The sequence below is a fragment of the Hemiscyllium ocellatum genome, chromosome 2, assembly GCF_020745735.1.
Source record: "Hemiscyllium ocellatum isolate sHemOce1 chromosome 2, sHemOce1.pat.X.cur, whole genome shotgun sequence".
Taxonomy (NCBI): Eukaryota; Metazoa; Chordata; class Chondrichthyes; order Orectolobiformes; family Hemiscylliidae; genus Hemiscyllium; species Hemiscyllium ocellatum.
This window is the reverse complement of record NC_083402.1, coordinates 54,992,650-55,012,029: the sequence shown is the minus strand read 5'-3', so window position 1 is coordinate 55,012,029 and position 19,380 is coordinate 54,992,650. Positions and strand designations below refer to the sequence as shown.

At 41.3% G+C, this 19,380-nt stretch overlaps 1 protein-coding gene across 3 annotated transcripts in view; it reads left to right on the top strand.

Moving 5' to 3' along the window:
- The window catches only part of arb2a (ARB2 cotranscriptional regulator A), a 535,689-nt gene that overhangs the window by 26,435 nt on the left and 489,874 nt on the right, over positions 1-19,380 (top strand). For all 3 annotated transcript variants that reach the window (XM_060844193.1, XM_060844184.1, XM_060844202.1), the window contains exon 4: positions 3,608-3,708. In XM_060844193.1, the coding sequence (XP_060700176.1) occupies positions 3,608-3,708 (101 nt within the window). The remainder of the gene's footprint in view (positions 1-3,607; positions 3,709-19,380) is intronic.

Below are 19,380 nucleotides of genomic sequence, written 5' to 3'. Positions count from 1 at the left end.
AAAGCGGATGAGTTGCAGACGGTTTTTGGAGATTGGCAGTTGTTGGTGTTGAGTACTGAGGCTGTTGCAGTGATGCCATCATTATGGGGGATGCTGGTGTAGAGTGCAGAAACGTCCATTGTGAGGAGAAATGTTCCCAGTTTAACTGGTCCATGGGTGCTGAGTTTCTGTAGGAAAGCCATAGTGTCGTGACAGAAGCTGGGGATCCCCTGTACAATAGGTTTCAAGATGCCTTCCACGTAGCCGGAGAGATTCTCACACAGGGTCCCACTGCCTGATAAGATGGGACGTCTTGGTGTGTTGGCTTTGTGTACCTTTTGGAAGGCAGTAGAAGTCGCCTACACGAGAAGTATGTGGGATGAAGGTGTGTAGGGAACTCTGATCAGGACTTTGGATCCAGTCCTTCAATGTGTTTAATTCATGGGTGTATTCTTTGGTCGGATCAGCTGGTAGTTGCCTGTAGTGTTCCTGGTTGTTCAATTATCGGTACACTTTCTTGCAGTAATCTGTTCTATTTTGAATAACAGTGGCTCCTCCTTTATCTGCTGGTTTGATGACAATGTTGTGATTGGTTTTGAGAGCCTGGATGTCGTTGCGTTGTGAATGGGTGATGTTTTGCACTACCTTGTGGGTACAGCTGATGAATCTGGCATTTATATATTTCCTGATGGTTTGAGCATACATGTCAAGCCCAGGGCAGCGGCCCTCTGGTGGGGTCCAAGTTGACACCTTCTTTGGTCGCTCCTCTACAGATCCCTGTGATGACTGTTCCAGTTCATCAGTGGGCTCGTTGAGATCACAGCTGGCTCCTTGAAAGAATTCCTGGAGTCTCCTTTGTCTGATGAACTCCTTTTGTGTCTGCTGCAAGAACCAATGGATCCATTTTGGTGGTGAGACAGAAGTTGAGACCCCTGCTCAGGACTTCAATCTCTTCTGGTCGAAAGGTGTGGTCTGATAAGTTGATAATAGACTTCCCCGCAGTGATAATATTATCTACTGTGGTGCTAGGGTGGGTTTTGCTATTACTGGTGAGAATGCCAAGTTTCTCCAGTTTTTTTTGTTCTTGGTGTGCATGCATGTGATGTAGTTTTGTCGCCTTGTCTGTTTGGCAATGTCGCATAATCATGCAAAGAAAGAGGCAATAAAATAGTAGTGGAGAGATGCTACATCATCTGATGCAGAAATTGCAGACTGTTGCTGAATTTGATGTCCAAAAGGCTGTAAAATGCATGTTTGAAAGGTGAGGTATCATTGCTCAAGCTTGTGTATTGTTGGGAAAACTGCAGTTCATGGAGGACCAAAGTTGACATGAAAGCAAGGTGGAGAATTCCAAAAAGCAGGCCATCAAAAGCTCTGTGTAATGCATGTGGATGAGACCGATGTGTTCAGGAAAGAGTCACCCAATCTATATTTGTTCTCCCCATTGAAGAATAGACCACATTGTGAATAATGACTATGGATATACAAGATTGGAAAAAGTACACAGGAGTGCTGGGGCTTTAGATGGTGAGGACAGAAATGGTGTTGAGCAGGCATCGAATCTCTTAGATGAGGGTTTAGAGGGAAGGCTACATGTTGTTGATGTGTTTTGAAGTGTGGATTAGGGTGGCTGTGAGAACAATTCCTTTGGAATGCTGAACAGGTAGGTTAACGTTTTTGGTGGTGGCTGGGAAATGGTGGAGAATTCGGTAACTTATGACAGTATGGGAAGACTGAATACTGGTTGATTGATCTCTTTATAGCACTCCTCTATTATGTTTGCAAGAACGACCCTGGGGTTCTGTTGCTGCCCCATCTTTATTCCTTACGTTGCTTCTATTGTGACATCTTTGAGCTCATTTAAATGTGGCATTTCAGTGAAGGCCAACACAAGCTTGAGGAACCGCATTCATTTTAGATTAGACATTTTACACCTTTCTGGACCCAGAATTGGAATGTAATTTGTGCCTTTCATTTCGCTTTTCGTTGCAAGTTTCAGTCAATCTCGTTTTGCCTTTTTCTTTTCTCTCTGGCAGCTTTCATTATTCTGCTATTAAGTTTCATTACTTTTCACATTACTATTCCCTCTTGGCTCTGCCCACCAGTGCTTGTCATCCTAATGTCTTCTATTTTCTGCTGTATTTTAGATCATCCCTTTAGCTGTTTATCTGCCTTTTCCAATTTGACCTACCAAAAACCTATTGTAGTTCTAACATTCAGAACATTCTGTTCTGATGTTAGTGTAGCAACTTGAAATGTTAACTCTATTTCTGTCTCCATGGTTACTGCCAGACATTTTTTGATTATTTGCATTATAAGTCTGACTGGAGAATTTTGCCAACTGCTGGTAGGGGACAATTTTTCCAACTTTCTTGCCCACTTGTGCTCCTTCCCAGCACTTAATTGACTTGATCTCACTCAACATTGATCCAGTGGACTAAGCTTTCAGTTCATTTAACATTGTGCCCCTCTGCACATCTAGTGGCATTTCACTTGTGAGCTTATCTTGGATGATGTAAATGATCAACATGGCTTTGGTAAAAGCTTGGCTGACAGGTGAAGATGTCATCCTCCAAAATAGGTTTACCTGATTGTACAGTCCACCATTTGCCCAGTTTGATCTGCTACAACCGTGGTGTAGCCGCATGCTCATGTTAAACCTTGCTGACATGTAAGACCTATTAGAAAGAGTTGCTATTAGGCCTCAGCCCCTGTCCTTGTTGTATGCCCCATCATCATTGTATTCACAACCTTATCCTTCTTGCTTGCACCCCTTTGTCCAGCCAACTCTCCTCTTGCTAACATCATGTACCCCAACTCTGAATGTCTGCTTGCTTTCTGCTCCTCCCTGCAACCCCTCGCCTGCTCCTATGTGATCCCCTCACTCCATTCTCCTTCTCTGACTACCTGTCTGCCTAACCGCTGCTTTGAACACCTCTGTGCATCCCTTCCCATCTTTGACCAACCCCCATTCCATCTAACCCCCTGCTCTGAGCCCCTCCTTTCATTTTTTGACTATTCTGACCCTTGCTATTGCAGTACAGATAGGAGAAGTTAGCTGGATACAAACTGTCTTGCAACATTGAGTTTCGAAATTGTTTCGTCTGATGTGTTCATAAGTAATTGGATAATATTTTATGAAGGAATGTCGAAAGTTCTGTGAAAATACGTTATGTTTATGCTTGTCTATGAAATTGTTCAGTGCAGCATACAGGAATTCATTTTATTGCAGTACTGTTATTTGTATTTTAGGGGTTAAAATGCAGTAGGTTTCTCTTTTGTACGATCGTTATTGCCCATACCTAAGCTGCCCTGTGATTATCCAGTTGGAAGCAAAAATCAGCAAATTTACTTCCCTTCATAGTCGGTTGGATGTTGCAACAATGCTTGATTCTTCGATGCTGATTGAGCTGAGCAACTTGCTGCCTGTGGAACAGCATTTTTTTGATTTTTAGTTATGCTTTTGCCTCACGTAATGGATGGGCTCATTTAATAAAAACAAAGAAAAACTGGGTATATTAATTAACATTATTAAATTTAAGACATGCTGTATTTTATTTCCTATCGAAGATAGGAAAACATTGTTCGGGTTACATGCAAATGATTGAAATTTACTCTTTATGTCTAGAGGGACAGTTAAGACATATAAAAACTGGGGAACCATATGTATTCAATTACCATGAGGACTTGCACAGATGGAATCAGAAACGTTATGAAGCTCTTGGAGAGGTAGGTTCTTTTTTACCTTTTTATAACTTTGGTTTACACACATGTGGTGACTGATAGTTGTAAGAAGATGCATGCTGATTTGTGAACTTGTCCTTCTGATATGAGGGCTTCCCTACCTGCAGCACATAATGCGGATTGGGTGTTGGGAAAATGCAAGTGCATGCATTCTTTCTGATATTCTGTCCATCAATACATGCAAAGCCAGTGAGGAGTGAACTTGCAATTTTCAGAAACGAGAGTTATTGCAAAGGTTTAAAGAGTCAGTACTAAAACAGACTTTTGAATTCCAGAGGCAACAAAGGTATCACTAGGAAAATCTGCTAATCTGTATTTATTTCATGTGAAATAGTCCATATCCAGTGCCCTTTTACCCTTATACTTAAATTTTCCTGTCATTATGATTAGATTACTTAGTGTGGAAACAGGCCCTTTGGCCCAAGGGGTCCACGCCGAAGCGCAACCCACCCATACCCCTACATATACCCCTTTCCTAACACCGGGCAATTTAGCGTGGCCAATTCACCTGACCCGCACATCTTTGTGACTGTGGGAGGAAACCGGAGCACCTGGAGGAAACCCACACAGACTCAGGGAGAACGTGCAAACTCCACACAGTCAGTCGCCTGAGGTGGGAATTGAACCCGGAGTCTCTGGCGCTGTGAGGCAGCAGTGTTAACCACTGTGCCACCGTGCCGCCCATGTTATTATATTATGAAATAACATATCCTTCAATACCTATGATTGTAGAGATTCGAGTATCAGAAAGTCATACTTAGCACAAAGTAAGGTGGTAAGCTTATCCCTAATTAATCATTTCAGCTCCAGGATATCTCTGCAGGAGTTCTTCAGGATAGTGCCCTGTGCACAACCACCTTCAGTGACTTCATCAATAAACTTTGCCTCATCATGAGGTCAGATGTATATTGTGCAATATCAATGTTCAACATGAACTGCTTCAGTATCTGAGAAGTCATGTCCAAATTCAACAAGACCTGGACAATATCCATATACACTGCTTAAGTGCCAGGCAGTAACCTCTCCAGCATGAGATAATCTAACAATCATCCTTTTGACTTTTAACTACATTACTACGGTTGAATATCGCATGGTATGTATCCTGGAGATTGTCATTGACCAGAAACTGAACTGAATTAGTTCAGAACAAGGGGACATAGGAGTAATGTCACTGGAACCATTTCAGGTATATTGATAAAATCTGTAACTTTTATGATGACTGGGATTAGCCAAGTTTGATTTCCAGCCCACTACCCCAATGAGTTCTTATTTAGTCTGTAAAGCATATTCATTTCCTAAGTCCTTTTTTGTACTTTCATTCTTACCCCTACTACTTGTTTCCTTCATTACTTTCCCTCTCTCTAATGCTTGACTTCCTGTTTCCTCTATACTACTACTTCCTCAGAGGGTAATTTTTTTTCCCCCATGAAATGGATTTGGAGAATGCATGTTTAAGATCCATCCTTTCAAATATGTCTTTTTTTTTTCTTTTTCCCTTTTTTGTTTTCACTTACTTCCCTCTTTTCCCCCTCCACTTCTCTCTTTCCCACCCTGGAACTTTATGGAACACATTACATCTTTAACAATAAACTTATGGCGCACACTGATGTTCATGTTTCATGATATTCTCAAGGACTTTGAATAACATTAGATCCAACTGAAACAAGTGGAAATTGAGAATGTTGCGAGTGGGGGAGCTGTTTATGTAAAATGTTAAATGTTTAGTTGTAGTGGGAACTGTCAGAGTACATTGAACTTGTATGCATGTGATCAAGTTTGTTATACACTTTATTGCATTAAATTATGGTTTAATCTTGTATACATGCTTGCCATGATTACTTATCTTACAGTCAAAATTGTTGCTCTGTGCTATTGGCATCACTATAATCAGTCATCTGTAGCAGATTAGTTAGCCCCCCTTCAGTCCACTTGTGGTTATTGACAGGAGAGAGGAGCAGCAGTTAAATAAATGACAAATGTATTTTATGTGTAATGAGAACCCCTTTTGATTGACTACTGGAAGACATTTCAAATTTTGTTTCAGCACTTCAATTTTCTTTACATGCTGCAGGCCTCTGTTAGCAATGGGAACTGTCATCTAGTACTGCTTGTGTATGTTAGGATTCTTCATGTGGAGCTGCAACACATGTCCTGAACAGTGGCATCTGTCAGTACTGAGTACAGAGGAGTATGGTAGCAATGCGAAAGTGATCATCTGTCTAGAGTACTGACAGAGAATAGATCTGGAAAATAAGTGAGAGATGAGTTTATGATAGCGAGTTTTGAGGTTTGTAGCTCAGGTTGAGGTTCTAGATGTAGGTTTGCTCGCTGAGCTGGAAGGTTCATTTTCAGACCTTTTCATTGACATACCAGGTAACATCTTCAGTGAGCCACTCGGCGAAGCACTGCTGGTTTTTCCTGCTTTCTATTTACGTGTTTGGGTTTCCTTGGGTTGGTAATGTCATTTCCTGGTCTTTTTCTCAGGGGGCGGTAAATGAGATCCAAGTCAATGTGTGTGTTGATAGAGTTCTGGTTGGAATGCCATGCTTCTTGGAATTCTTGTGCATGTCTCTGTTTGGCTTGTCCTAGGATGGATGTGTTGTCCCAGTTGAAGTAGTGTCCTTCCTTATCTGTATGTAAAGATACTTTAAGAGGGTCATGTCATTTTGTGGATAGCTGGTGTTCATGTATCGTTTTGGCTAGTTTTCTGCCTGTTTGTCCAATGTAGTGTGTGTTACAGTTCTTGCACGTATTTTGTAAATGACATTGGTTTTGCTTGTTGTCTGTATAGGGTCTTTCAAGTTCATTAGCTGCGAGTGTGTTGGTGGGTTTGTGGGCTTCCATGAAGCCAAGGGGCCCGAGTAGTCTGTCAGTCATTTTCGTGATGTCTTTGATCTAGGGGAGAGTAACTAGAGTTTCAGGACGTGTTTTGTCTGCTTATTTGGGTGTGTTCCTGAGAAATCGGTGGTCTGTGTTCATTGGGTTTCGATTTGTTTTTTGAATTCACTGTATAGGTGAATTTCCTCTGTTCTGCGTAGTTCCACTGAGCTGCAGTGTGTGGTGGCTCATTGAAATAATGTTCAGATGCAGCTTTGTGTGTGTGGATGTTGGGATGGTTGCTTCTGCCATTCAATATTTGGTCCATATGTGTTTTTCTGTAGACACTGGTTTGAAGTTCCCCATTGATTGTTCGCTCTACTGTGACATCTAAGAATGGCAGTTTGTTGTTGGTTTTCCTCCTCTTTAGTGAATGCTTTGCTAATAAGGGTATTATTGATGGTCTAAAATGACATAGGAAAATCATCGATACAACTACATTGGACAAACAGGCAGAAAACTAGCCACAATGATACCTGAGCATCAACCAGCCACAAAACGACATGACCCTCTCACTAGTATCTTTACATACAGATAAGGAAGGACACCACTTCGACTGGGACAACACATCTATCCTAGGACAAACCAAGCAGATGTACACGAGAATTCCTAGAAGCATGGCATTCCAACCAGAACTCGATCAACAAACATATGACGTCACCACAGGAAATGACAATATCAACCCAAAAAAATTCATCATGTAAATAGAAAGCAGGCTATACCAGCAGTGCTTCATCCGGAGGCTCACTGAAGATGTTACCTAGTATGGTTACGAAACGTCTGAAAATGTGGCTTCCAGCTCAGCAAGCAAACCTATGTCCAGAATGAGTTTATGATTTCTGCCCAAAGCATGGATAGAAGTGTCTACATCTTGGTATATTGCTTCATGTGTTCTTGCAAATCGAAACATCCTCATCCTAGGGTGGCACCATGTGGAGAATTTGGCACCATTAAAGGGGAGGCTAGAATTTGGAACATTGAAGAAAATGATATCTCAGAATGATTTGAATTATCCTGCTATGGACTGTTCTGAGCTATAGGATATCTGTGCAACTGGTTCACAGGTGCCGGCCCAGTAAAATTTAATGTCAAAAAGCACTTAGTGTTGTAGTTGCTGACTGCACGCTTATGGAATAATGCAGCTGTAACACATTAGAATGTTTGAAAACCCAGATGACACCATTAACTTCTTGGAGATGAAGCTAATTATAAACAAATCCAGTTGATGATATTGCCCTCCTCAGCAAAATAAAAAGTTTCCAAATTAAAATGTGAAAAATAATCTCTGAATACACATCTAAAATTGTAATCAGGCGTTTAAAAACTGCATAGTAGAATTGAACTTGTCCTTTAGACATAATAGATGAAGAGATCTTAAAATGTGATGTGATTAAATAATCAGTGAAAAGTATTACTCATATGTTTCTAGGTTTTAAGGGCAAGTTAAAGTGTATAATCCAAATAGGCATTCTTTACGCACCTGCATGGAGAATAATGAGCATACTGAATGATTTGAAGATGGAAGTTCAGTGTAACGGATATAATGTTGGATCATTACTGAAACATTGCTGCATGGTGGTCAGGACAGAGAAGTAAATATATCAGGTTATTAGTTTTATAGGTGAGATAGGGAAAGTGCTAGGGATGTGTAACCTTGGATTCAGGATGACAGGATCTATGCAGTGGGAACTTTATTTTCTATTTCTTACTTCTACTTGTAATGTGACATTATAGTGGCAGTTGCCCCAGTAGCTGCTATGATGTAGTAGACTATACATAAACATGTTGCCAAGTGGTTTCAATGAGAATCATAACTTTGATATAGATTAGGACAAGCAGATGATACATTGCCAGAGAGGTCATGAATTTCTTGTGTGTTCGGCATACTTTTCTGCAGTCATGTAAAAGACCCAAGAAGGGAGCAGGTTTTCAGCATCCGCAGTTTTTTTTTTCTTTGCTTATCCGAAGTGTAATTTTAAAGCCTGACAGTTGCTGAACATTTCTGTAATTAATGTGTTTAAATTGTTATCAAACTTGAACTTACTGTGGGTAGTCATTGGACCAAGTGGATGTCATTGATTGATTGATATCCTTGATTGGGGTTGTTAACCTGGGTCAAACAGGAGACCCTGGCTGCCCAATGTAAACAGGAGATTCTTCAGGAAGAGATGGACACTGCGGGGAATGGAGTGTTTCATTTTCCCCTCCAGTTCTATTTTGATACTCTCCCCTTCACTCTTTCATTCATGTACGTATTGCCCTTGAAGAGAAGGGCACTGCTTGGCACTGGCCATTTGGCTGTTTTGTATTCCTGGTGATGGAATATGAAGCAAGTTTTTTGCACTGAATGTTTCTTCTGTGTCCTGCACCTACAAGCACACACCATGGATGCTGGGGAGAAATAAGCACTGAGACCAGATCGCTGCAGAGGATGGCATATTACTATGGGGATCGAGAGTGATTGTGTCCCACGTAGCTTCCCGATACTGGCTGATCTCTTCCAGGGATTTCCAAGATGAAGATGCTAGCAAGAAGTTATGTCTGGTAGCCAGGGTTGGATTCTGACATTGCCTCGCCAATGCAGCTATGCCCAGAGTGACCACACAGACAAAAATTGTCAGTAGTGTGGGGATGGTATTAAAAAAAACAAGATTAGAAGAAAAAAATATAAACAGTAGATTCAGAATCTGCTCTGATGAGATACCAGCCTCTCTGCAGTTATTTCAGTGGTGACAAGAGAAAATAGTACATGCCTGAAGAACATTTGCTTGTAACAGTCATCTTTGAATTGGGGTAATCAGTTCTGGCATCATGCCTTTGTTTGGGAAGCTTGACTTGTTCAATCCTGCCTATGAAGATGGCCCAGTATGTGGAAAGAATATGATATTTTTCTGGGCAAGTGACATTGGGACGGATGAAAAGCAATGAGTAATCCTTCAGTTATAAGGGGCTTAACTTTCCCAGAGGCACCAGACACTAAAACCTTCCGAGAGTTGATGGATTTGATTAAGGAATATTGCGACACCAAACCACATCCAATTCTGAGATGCTATTAGTTTTACTCTGCTGTTCAAGAACCAGGGGAATCCATGTTGGGAGTTTTGGTGGGGTTACCCTGAATGACATGCTGAGACTGTTTGGTATGTGGGATTAATGACATAACCATGTAAAAACAACTACTAGCTGAAGCCCTGTTGGACTTTAGATAGGCACAATAACTGGCTCTGTCATTAGAAAATGCAGCAAGTGGAGAATAGGAGCTTACAGGGTATCCCAATAGAAGTGGACACAAAAAGATTCTGTTCTATCAAAACTAAAACACCTGGTTGTAATGGGGGAAACAGCAGGGCCATCACAACCAGAATTGAAACCTTTCTGGACCTGGTGAGACCAGATCACTGCAGAGGATGGCATATTATTATGGGGATCAAGAGTGGCTTCCCGATGCTGGCTGATCTCTTCCAGGGTCATCCAGGGGTTTCCAAGATGAAGATGCTAGCAAGACTTTGCCCCACCAACACAACTATGTCTCGTAGCCAGGGTTGGATTCTGACAATGTCCAGAGTGATCACAAAGACAAAAATTGTAACTGCTGGTGTCCCCACATTCATGGGATTGGCCGGGTAAACTGGTCTTGTCTACATGTTGACTATGATGGTCCTTTCATGGGCTCGATGTTCCTGTTCATTGTGGATGCTCATTCGAAGTGGTTGGACGCGCATAGAATTTGTTCAGGGATAATGATTGGAAACACTGCAAGCATCATTAGCAATACATGGACTCCTGGAAATATTGGTCACAGACAATGAGATGTCATTTACCAGCAAGGAATTGAGTATTTCTGAAAGTTGAAAGGCATTCGGCATGTAAGGGCAGCTCCATACCATCCATCGTCTAATGGTCTGCTGAAAAGAGTGGTCCAAATGTTGAAGGCAGAAGAAGCAGCCTACAGTATCACTCCATGCCAAACTGTTCCAGTTTGGTTACAGGACCACCCCTCATGCAATAATGGGGATACCTCCAGCAGAGTTTCTGATGGGGAAAAGGCTACGCAACAGGTTAATTCTAATATTCCCAGACCAGGGAGGATGAAATGGCATCAGCATTGCCAATGCGGGTCACATGTTTCCTCTAAGTGATAGAGACAATTTACTTTGGGGAATGATGTTTGTTGCCGGAGCCCAGAAATGGTCCTATATGGGTATGAGATGAGGGTTACATACAGTCAGGTCCCATGACTTAGAGTTCGGGTAGATGAGGCAGAGCTGAACAAATGTATGGATCACAAGGCTTCTAGGTAATCCAGGATGGAGGACGGCAAAAATTTATGGCTGTAAGAGCTGCTTCTTTTTATTTTTGAAGTATTTTAGATGTTGGAGGTGAGCTCCTCAAATTCCAGGAGCAGCAAATACTGTTTTATGTTGTTGCATTGTTTTGAAATTTTGAAGGAAAAAAGTCAAAATAACGGCACTATTTAAAGGGAGAAGGACAGACAAAAGGCAGCACATGGTTAGTGAAGGAAGAAGAGAAATAAACTTATAACTGACATTGTAGTGAATCTGCACAGTTACTGCTTTGCTGTTTGAATTTATATATCTCTGGACATCAGTACGTCTAGGAAAAATGAACAAACAGTGAAATTCACAACTGATCTTCGAGGAACCTGTGTGGGAGATCTCACAGCAGCACAGGAACTGATAAATATATAGTTTTTAACATGTAACCTTGCTGTAAGTTTACTATAGTGAGTAGAGTGGTTCTTTCTTGATCATATGTTTTATTGAAATCTGTCTCTTGATTAAATTTTAAAAATATAAGCCATAAATACTAAGTTACCCTGGAACACTTTTTTAGAGCAAAAAAGATGGTGTTATTTGCTCGGTCTTTAGATTGTGAAGGAGCAAAAATGGCCTTTAGTAGGGTGATATGCTCTTGTTGGATGTGAGAGCTAAGGGAGAGTTTCCATGTTACTGACAATTATGTCTGCAGGAAGTGTCTTTAGTTGCGAAATCCATCAGATCAAATGGATTGGCTGGAGTGACATTTAGAGGTAATGAGGAATTTACAAGAGCTGGGAGTGTGATTGATGGTAGTTATAGGAAGGGAGAAAAGCTACAGATACAGTCAGATAGATGGGTTAACTCCAGGAAAGGTAGGAGGAATAGGCAGGTAGTGCGAGAATCTTCTGTGGCTATCACCATTTCAAACAAGTATGAAAGGGTGAAATGGAAAATGTAGGGGGTGATGGGCTCAGCAGAACGTAGCACAAACAGCCAAGTTTCTGCTATTGAGACAGGCTCCAATGTAATGAGGGCTACAACTGATCAATAGTGATAGGGGACTCTCTAGTCAGAAGCACAGACAGCTATTTCTGTGGCCAGCAGCGAAAAATCGGGATGGTATGTTGCCCCTCTGGTGCCAGGATCAAAGATGTCTTTGAGAGGGTGCAGAATGTTCTCAAAGGGGAGAGGGACCAGCAGGAGGTCATTGCATACATTGAAACAAAGGCATAGGAAGGGAAAAGGATGAGATTCTGAATGGAGAATATAAAAAAGCAGGACTTTTTAAAAAGGAGGTCCTCGAGGGTAGTAATGTCTGGATTACTCCTGGTGCTATGAGCTGGTGAGGGTGGGAATAGGAGAATAAAGCAGATGAATGCATGGCTGAGGAGCTGGTGCATCGGGAGAAGGATTTACATTTTAGGATCATTGGAATCTTTTCTGGGATAGGAGTGACTTGTACAAGAAGGATGGATTGCACCAGAATTGGAAGGGGACTAATGTAGTGGCAGGGAGATTTGCTAGAGCTGCTTGGGAGACTGTAAACTGGAAAGGTGGGGGTGGGGGGGTTGGGAGTGTGGTGGGGGAGAGACAAGGTGGTGATGGTAGTGGTGGGACCGTGGGAGATAATGAGGAAAGAGATCAAGCTGAGACCGATACAGTTGGGAAAAAGAATGAGTCAGTCAGGTCAGTGTAAGAGATCTCACAGAGAAGGCATGATTAGGAACATGAGATTGGGGTATCATAGCAATTACAGAAATGTGGCTCAGCGGTGGACAGGACTGGCAGCTAATGTTCCAGGATACAAATGCTATCAGAAGGATAGAAAGGGGGGCAAGAGAGGAGGGCAAGTGGTGTTTTTGATAAGGGATAGCATTACAATTGTACTTAGGGAGGATATTCCTGGAAATACATCCAGGGAAATTATTTAGGTGAAACTGAGAAATAAGAAAGGGATGATCATCTTATTGGGATTATATTACAGACCACCTAATAGTCAGCGAGAAATTGAGAACCAAATTTGGAAGGAGATTTCAATTGTCTGTAAGAATATAGGGTGATTATGGTAGTGAATTTTAACTTTCCAAACATTGACTGGCACTGCTATAGTGTCAATGGTTTAGATGCAGTGAAATTTGTTAAGTGCGTACAAGAAAACTTTCTGATTCTGTATGTGACTGTAACGACTAGAGAAGGTGCAAACATTGAGCTACTCTTGGGAATAAAGCAGGGAAAGTGACTGAGGTGTCAATGGGGGCCAGTTTGGGGCCAGCAACCATAATTCTATTAGCTTTAAAATAGTGATGAAAAAGGATAGACCAGATCTAAAAGTTGAAGTTCTAAATTGGAGAAAGCCCAATTTTGGTGATATGAGGCAAGAATTTTCAAAAGCTGATTGGCGGCAGATGTTCTCAGGTAAAGGAACGGCTGGAAAATGGGAAGCTTTCAGAACGGGCGGTGCGGTGGCTCAGTGATTAGCACTGCTGCCATACAGCGCCAGGGACCCAGGTTCAATTCCAGCCTTGGGTTACTGTCTGTGAGTTTGCGCATTCTCTCCATGTCTGTGTGTGTTTCCTCCGGGTGCTCCGATTTCCTCCCACAATCCAAAGATGTGCAAGTCAGCTGAATTGGCCATTCTAAATTGCCTAGTGTTAGGTGCATTAGTCAGAGGGAAATGGGTCTGGGTGGGTTACTCTTCAGAGGGTCGGTGTGTACTTGTTGGGCTGAAGGGTCTGTTTCCACACCGTAGGGAATCTAACCTAATCTAAACTGAGATAATGAAAGTCCAGAGACAATATATTTCTGTTAGAGTGAAAGGAAAGGCTGGGAGGTAGAAGAAATGCTGATGACAAAAGAAATTGAGGTTTTGGTTAAGAAAACAAAGGAAGCATATGTCAGGTACAAACAGAAGAGATTGAGATAATCCCTAGAGTATAAAGGCAGTAGGAGTACACTTAAGAGGGAAATAAGGAGGACAAAAAAGGAACATGAGAGCGCTTTGGCAAATAGGATTAAGAAGAATCCAAAGGGTTTTTATAAGTACGTTAAGGACAAAAGGGTGAAGAGAATAGGGCCCCTCAAAGATCAGCAAGGCAGCCTGTGCGTGGAACCACAGGAGATGGGGGAAATACTCAAGTATTTTGCATCAGTGCTTATCGTGGAGAAGAACATGGAAGGTATAGAATGTGGGGAAATAGATAGTGACATCTTGAGAAATGTCCATATGGCAGAGAGGAGGTGCTGCATGTTTTCAAAGTGGATAAATCCCCTGGACCTGATCAAGTGTAACCTAAAACTCTGTGTGGGAAGCTAGAGTACAGATTGCTGGGCCCCTTGCTGAGATATTTGTATCATCAATAGTCACAGGTGAGGTGCTGGAAGATTGGAGGTTGGCTTATGTGGAACCACAATTTAAGAAAAGTGGTAAGGAAAAGACCATAAGATATAGGAGTGGAAGTAAGGCCATTCAGCCCATTCGGTCCACTCTGCCATTCGATCATGACTGAAGGGCATTTCAACACCACTTATCCGCATTCTCCCATAGCGATTAATTTCGTGAGATCAAGAATTTATCATTCTCTGTCTTGAAGACATTTAATGTCCCGGCTTCCACTGTGCTCCGTGGCAATGAATTCCACAGGCCCACCACTGTCTGGCTGAAGAAATTGACCCCCTCTAATTGTAAAGCTGTGCCCTTGGGTCCTAGTATCCCTGCCTAATGGAAACAAATTCCCAGCGTCCACCCTTTCTAAGCCATACATTACCTTGTAAGTTTCTATTAGATCTCCCTTCACCCTTCTAAACTTGAATGAATACAATCCTAGGATCCTCAGCTGTTCATCGTATGTTAGGCCTACCATAACAGGGATCATCTGTGTGAATCTCTGCTGGACACGCTTCAGTGCCAGTATGTCCTTCCTGAGGTGTGGGGCCTAGAATTGGATGCAGTATTCCAAATGGGGCCTAACTAGAGCTTTATAAATTCTCAGTAGCGCAGTGCTGCTTTTACATTCCAAACCTTTTGAGATAAATGGCAACATTACATTTGCTTTCTCACCACAGACTCCACCTGCAAGTCAACCTTTAGAGAATCCTGGACTCGTACTCCCTTTGTACTTTGGCTTTCTGAATTTTTTCACCGTTTAGAAAATAGCCCAAGCCTGTTTTCTTTTTTTCCAAAATGCAAGACCTCTCAATTGCTCACGGTGAATTTCATCAGCCTTTTCTCATACCACTCTCCTAAACTATCTAAATCTTTCTGCAGCCTTCCCACCTCCTTGGAACTACCTGCCTGCCTGCCTAACTTCGTATAGTTGGCGAACTTTGCCAGAATACCCCCAGTCCCCTCATCCAGATCATTAATATATAAAGTAAACAGCTGCAGTTCCAACACCAAACCCTGCGAGACATTACTTGTCACTTGCCATTTCAAAAAAGTCTGTTTTATCCCAACTCTCTGCCTTCTGTCAGACAACCAATCCTCAATCTGTGCCAGTAGCTCACCTCGAACACCATGGGCCCTCACCTTACTCAGCAGCCTCCTATGAAGCACCTTATCAAAGGCCTTTTGGAAATCTAGGTAGATGACATCCACTGGGTTTCCCTGGTCTAACCTACTTGTTACCTCTTCAAACAATTTTATCAAGTTTGTCGGGCACGACCTCCCCTTCCAAGAATTTAGAAATATCATTCTCAACGATGGATTCTAGAATTTTACCCACAAGCAAGGCTAGGCTAATCAGCCTATAATTTTCCATCTTTTGTCTTGATCCTTTCTTGAACAAGGGGACTACAACAGTGATTTTCCAATCATCTGGGATGTGCCCTGACGACAGTGAATTTTGAAAGATTATAACCAACGCTTCCACTATTTCTTCAGCCACCTCCCTCAGAACTCTAGGATGCAGCCCATCTGGGCCAGGAGATTTATCAATTTTTAGACCTTTTAGCTTTTCGAGCACTTTCTCTTTTATAATGGCTACCATACTCAACTCTGCCCCTTGGCTCTCCTTGATTGTTGGGATATTACTCATGTCTTCCATTTTGAAGATTGACACAAAGTATTTATTAAGTTCTTCAGCTATTTCCTTATCTCCCATGATGAGCTTTCCTGCATCAATTTGGAGCAGTCCAATTTCAACCTTTGTGTCTCGTTTGTTTCTTGTGTATTGGAATTCTTGGTGTATAATGTATATAATGCAAAAATGGGATAGTGAAAATTAAAACACTCATTTGTGGTTTCTGAAGGCAGAAATTTTTTTTGATTTTTTTTTTCTCTCTGACTATTATTGTCCATGCACTCTTTTTGGGCCATCACTAATGCTTATCTTGAGAAATTTACATTTCCCACATCTTTGAAATTTAATCCACAAATATTGTCATAGTAACCTGTCATTATTTCGTTGTGTCCAGGCGTAGTTCAGATACAGTATATATTCATGACTGCCTTTCATTATCCTGTTATTCCATAGTTTTTTTTACTTTTTGATCCAAGAACTTTTGGAGCTTGCTACACAATTCAAAAAATGCTCCAAAACAGCTTCCCATACTAGCCATAGTTACAAGATTACATGGCAGCCCATGCTAAATTTTACTTTCTTCCAATATCCATGTTTGCGGATAAAATTTGCGGTTGTTACAGTTTTGTCCCACAAACTCCTTGATGTGTTGAAATGACATAACTGTGTTTGCAATTTGGACAATAAGTTTGCAGCAATTCCATCTTTCCTTGCCTGTTGTTGAGGGTTCTCTGGCCAAATTGGGTATGGACGAAACAAGAGCTATCAAAGTGTTTAATTTTTTTGGTGTCACCCATCAACAACAATTCTGTTTTCATAAGCTCTTATCAACTCTCTCTGAATGAATACTGGTAGCTGAGCTGTAAAATTACACTAGTGTTTTCATGAGTTGTAACTAGGAAAGTAACAAAGTAGAATTTGCTTCAACATGGTCATGGCTAATTATTATATTCTTGGCTAAATCATTGATTTTTTTTTCTCTCAACTTAAGTTCTTAAGAGGTTGATATATTTTAAAGCTTGTAGCTTATTTACAGTCGGTGTAGGTTTTCAAAAATTGTCTCTGTAAAATAGTTGTGGTTTTAAAGCCATTTTCTAAGCTTCCCTTAAAAATAACAGTAAGCTATGAGTATCAGTAATTATTAATTCTCCAATGACTACTAATTCAGAAATTCAATTCATGTCTAAAAATTTCCAAGTTTTCCGTGTGTCTTTTAATGTATAACACTTGATCTGCCTTCCTAGCATGAACTTGATGTGGAGGACTCGTGTTGGACTAAGGTGGACAAGGTCCAAGGTCAGACGGCACCAGGTTATAGTTCACCAGGTTAATTTGAAATCATAAGCCAGCTCTGAGCGACCAGAAACTCTGACAGTCCTGTTTATATCTGTCAGCCAGGGCTTACAGGCTTGAAGTTAGACAGAGTGAGTGAGACAGACAGAATGAACGAACCTGACTGGACTTGTCCCAGCAGCTTTTCTTTACACACACACTGCTGCTGAACTGAACCGAAAACTCTAATCTAAATGTAGGCTAGCTACACAGCTAGCGGGTCAATCCCCTTTGATTATATCTTTTTTTAAAGGCATGAAAATCTTAGGCTGAAGGCATTATCTATTAGGGGTGACTAATGTATTGGCAATCACGTTTTCTCGACTTGCCACATGCACAATTTTCAAATTGAATGGCTGTGACAACAGGCTCCATGTAAACAGTTTGGCATTTCTGTCCTTAAATTTGTCCACAAATTTCAAAGGATTATGATCATTGTATACGATCGTCTCAGATTCATTGCTGGTAATTTAAACATTTAAAGTTTGTGAGAAAATTTGTAGCTCAGGTGTTTGTTGTGGTTCTGTTTGCCAAGCTGGGAATTTGTGTTGCAGATGTTTCGTCCCCTGCCTAGGTGACATCCTCAGTGCTTGGGAGCCTCCTGTGAAGCACTTCTGTGTTGTTTCGTCTGGTGTTTATAGTGGTTTGTCTCTGCTGCTTCCGCTTGTCAGTTCTAGCTGTCTGCTGCAGTGGCCGGTATATTGGGTCCAGGTCAATGTGTTTGTTTATAGAATCTGTGGATGAGTGCCATTCCTCTAGGAATTCCCTGGCTGTTCTATTTGGCTTGTCCTATAATAGTAGTGTTGTCCCAGTCGAATTCATGTTGCTTGTCACGAAATATAAACACAAAAATGTTGTAGTGCCAACACTAAGCTCCAAGTCTGTTTCTCAACTGTTAAATATTTCCGCTGATGAATGTCCAACTTCCTTGAGAAATACTAGATAAGCTTTTCTATCTTTTCATCATCTTCCTGCAGAAACACAGCACCAACACTCTCATCACTTGCGTCGATAGCCACCTTGAAAGACTTTGCGTAATCAGGTGTGGCTAAACCAGGACAGTGGTTAAATCAGTCTTTAGACTGTCAAACACCTTCTGACAGTCCACTGTCCACTGAAACTTCTTGCTTTTTTCTTTTTAACAATTCAGTGAGTAGAGCAGCCACACTGCTAAAATTTGGCACAAACATTTGATAAAATCACTCAATCCCAGGGACCGTAGTACTGCTCTTTTTGTCGATGGTATGGAAAGTTCCCCAGTTACGTTCATTTTCACATCCCGTGCGGCCAGTTATCAGTGTCCTATAACATGGCCCAGGAAGGTGACTTGAACTTTGGCAAATTCACTTTTAGCTAGGTTTGTCACCAACCTCCTTTCCGAAGTCAATCGAACAAGTCTGATAAATGTTGTAAATGCTCCTTTCATATGAGACTAAAAGTCACCAGGTCATCAATATACACAATACAGTTGAGTAATCTGGCAATGACTTTATTAGTTAGTCTCTGAAATGTGGCCAGAGCATTTTTCATCTCAATTGGCATGACTTTAAACTGATCCTATTTGGCATTATGAAAGCTGAAATTGCCTTTGCCCTTTCTGACAAAGGTACTTGCCAGTAGCTTCTGAACAAGTCCAACTTAAAAAAAAATGTAAGTTGCTTGTCCCACCTTTTCAACACTGTCTTCCAGTCGTGGGATTGGATATGCATCCGTCTTTGTAACAGCATTGACTTTACGATAGTCCACACATAATCGTTGGATACTACCTAATTTTGGCACCGTTACTATAGGTGAGCTCAACTCACTGTAATTCACTTCAATTATGTCATCTTGAAGCATGTTTTCAACCTCTTTCTGAACCTGCGCCACCTTGAGAGGGTTATGCCTATAAGGATGTTGCTTAATTGGAACAGCATCTCCTATTTCTGCATCATGCACAATTAGGTTAGTACTTCCCAGTTTATTTCTGCATATCCCCCCATATGGTTGTAATAACTCTTTCTCAGGTCATTTCAATTTTTCTCAGGAAGGCAATTCAATAATTTATCCCAATTTTGACAACTGCTTCATTGTCTAATTTAATTTGAGGAATGTCCAATTCAGAATCCCTGTGTTAAAATCATTAACAGTTTTTCCTCCTGCTTTCCTTC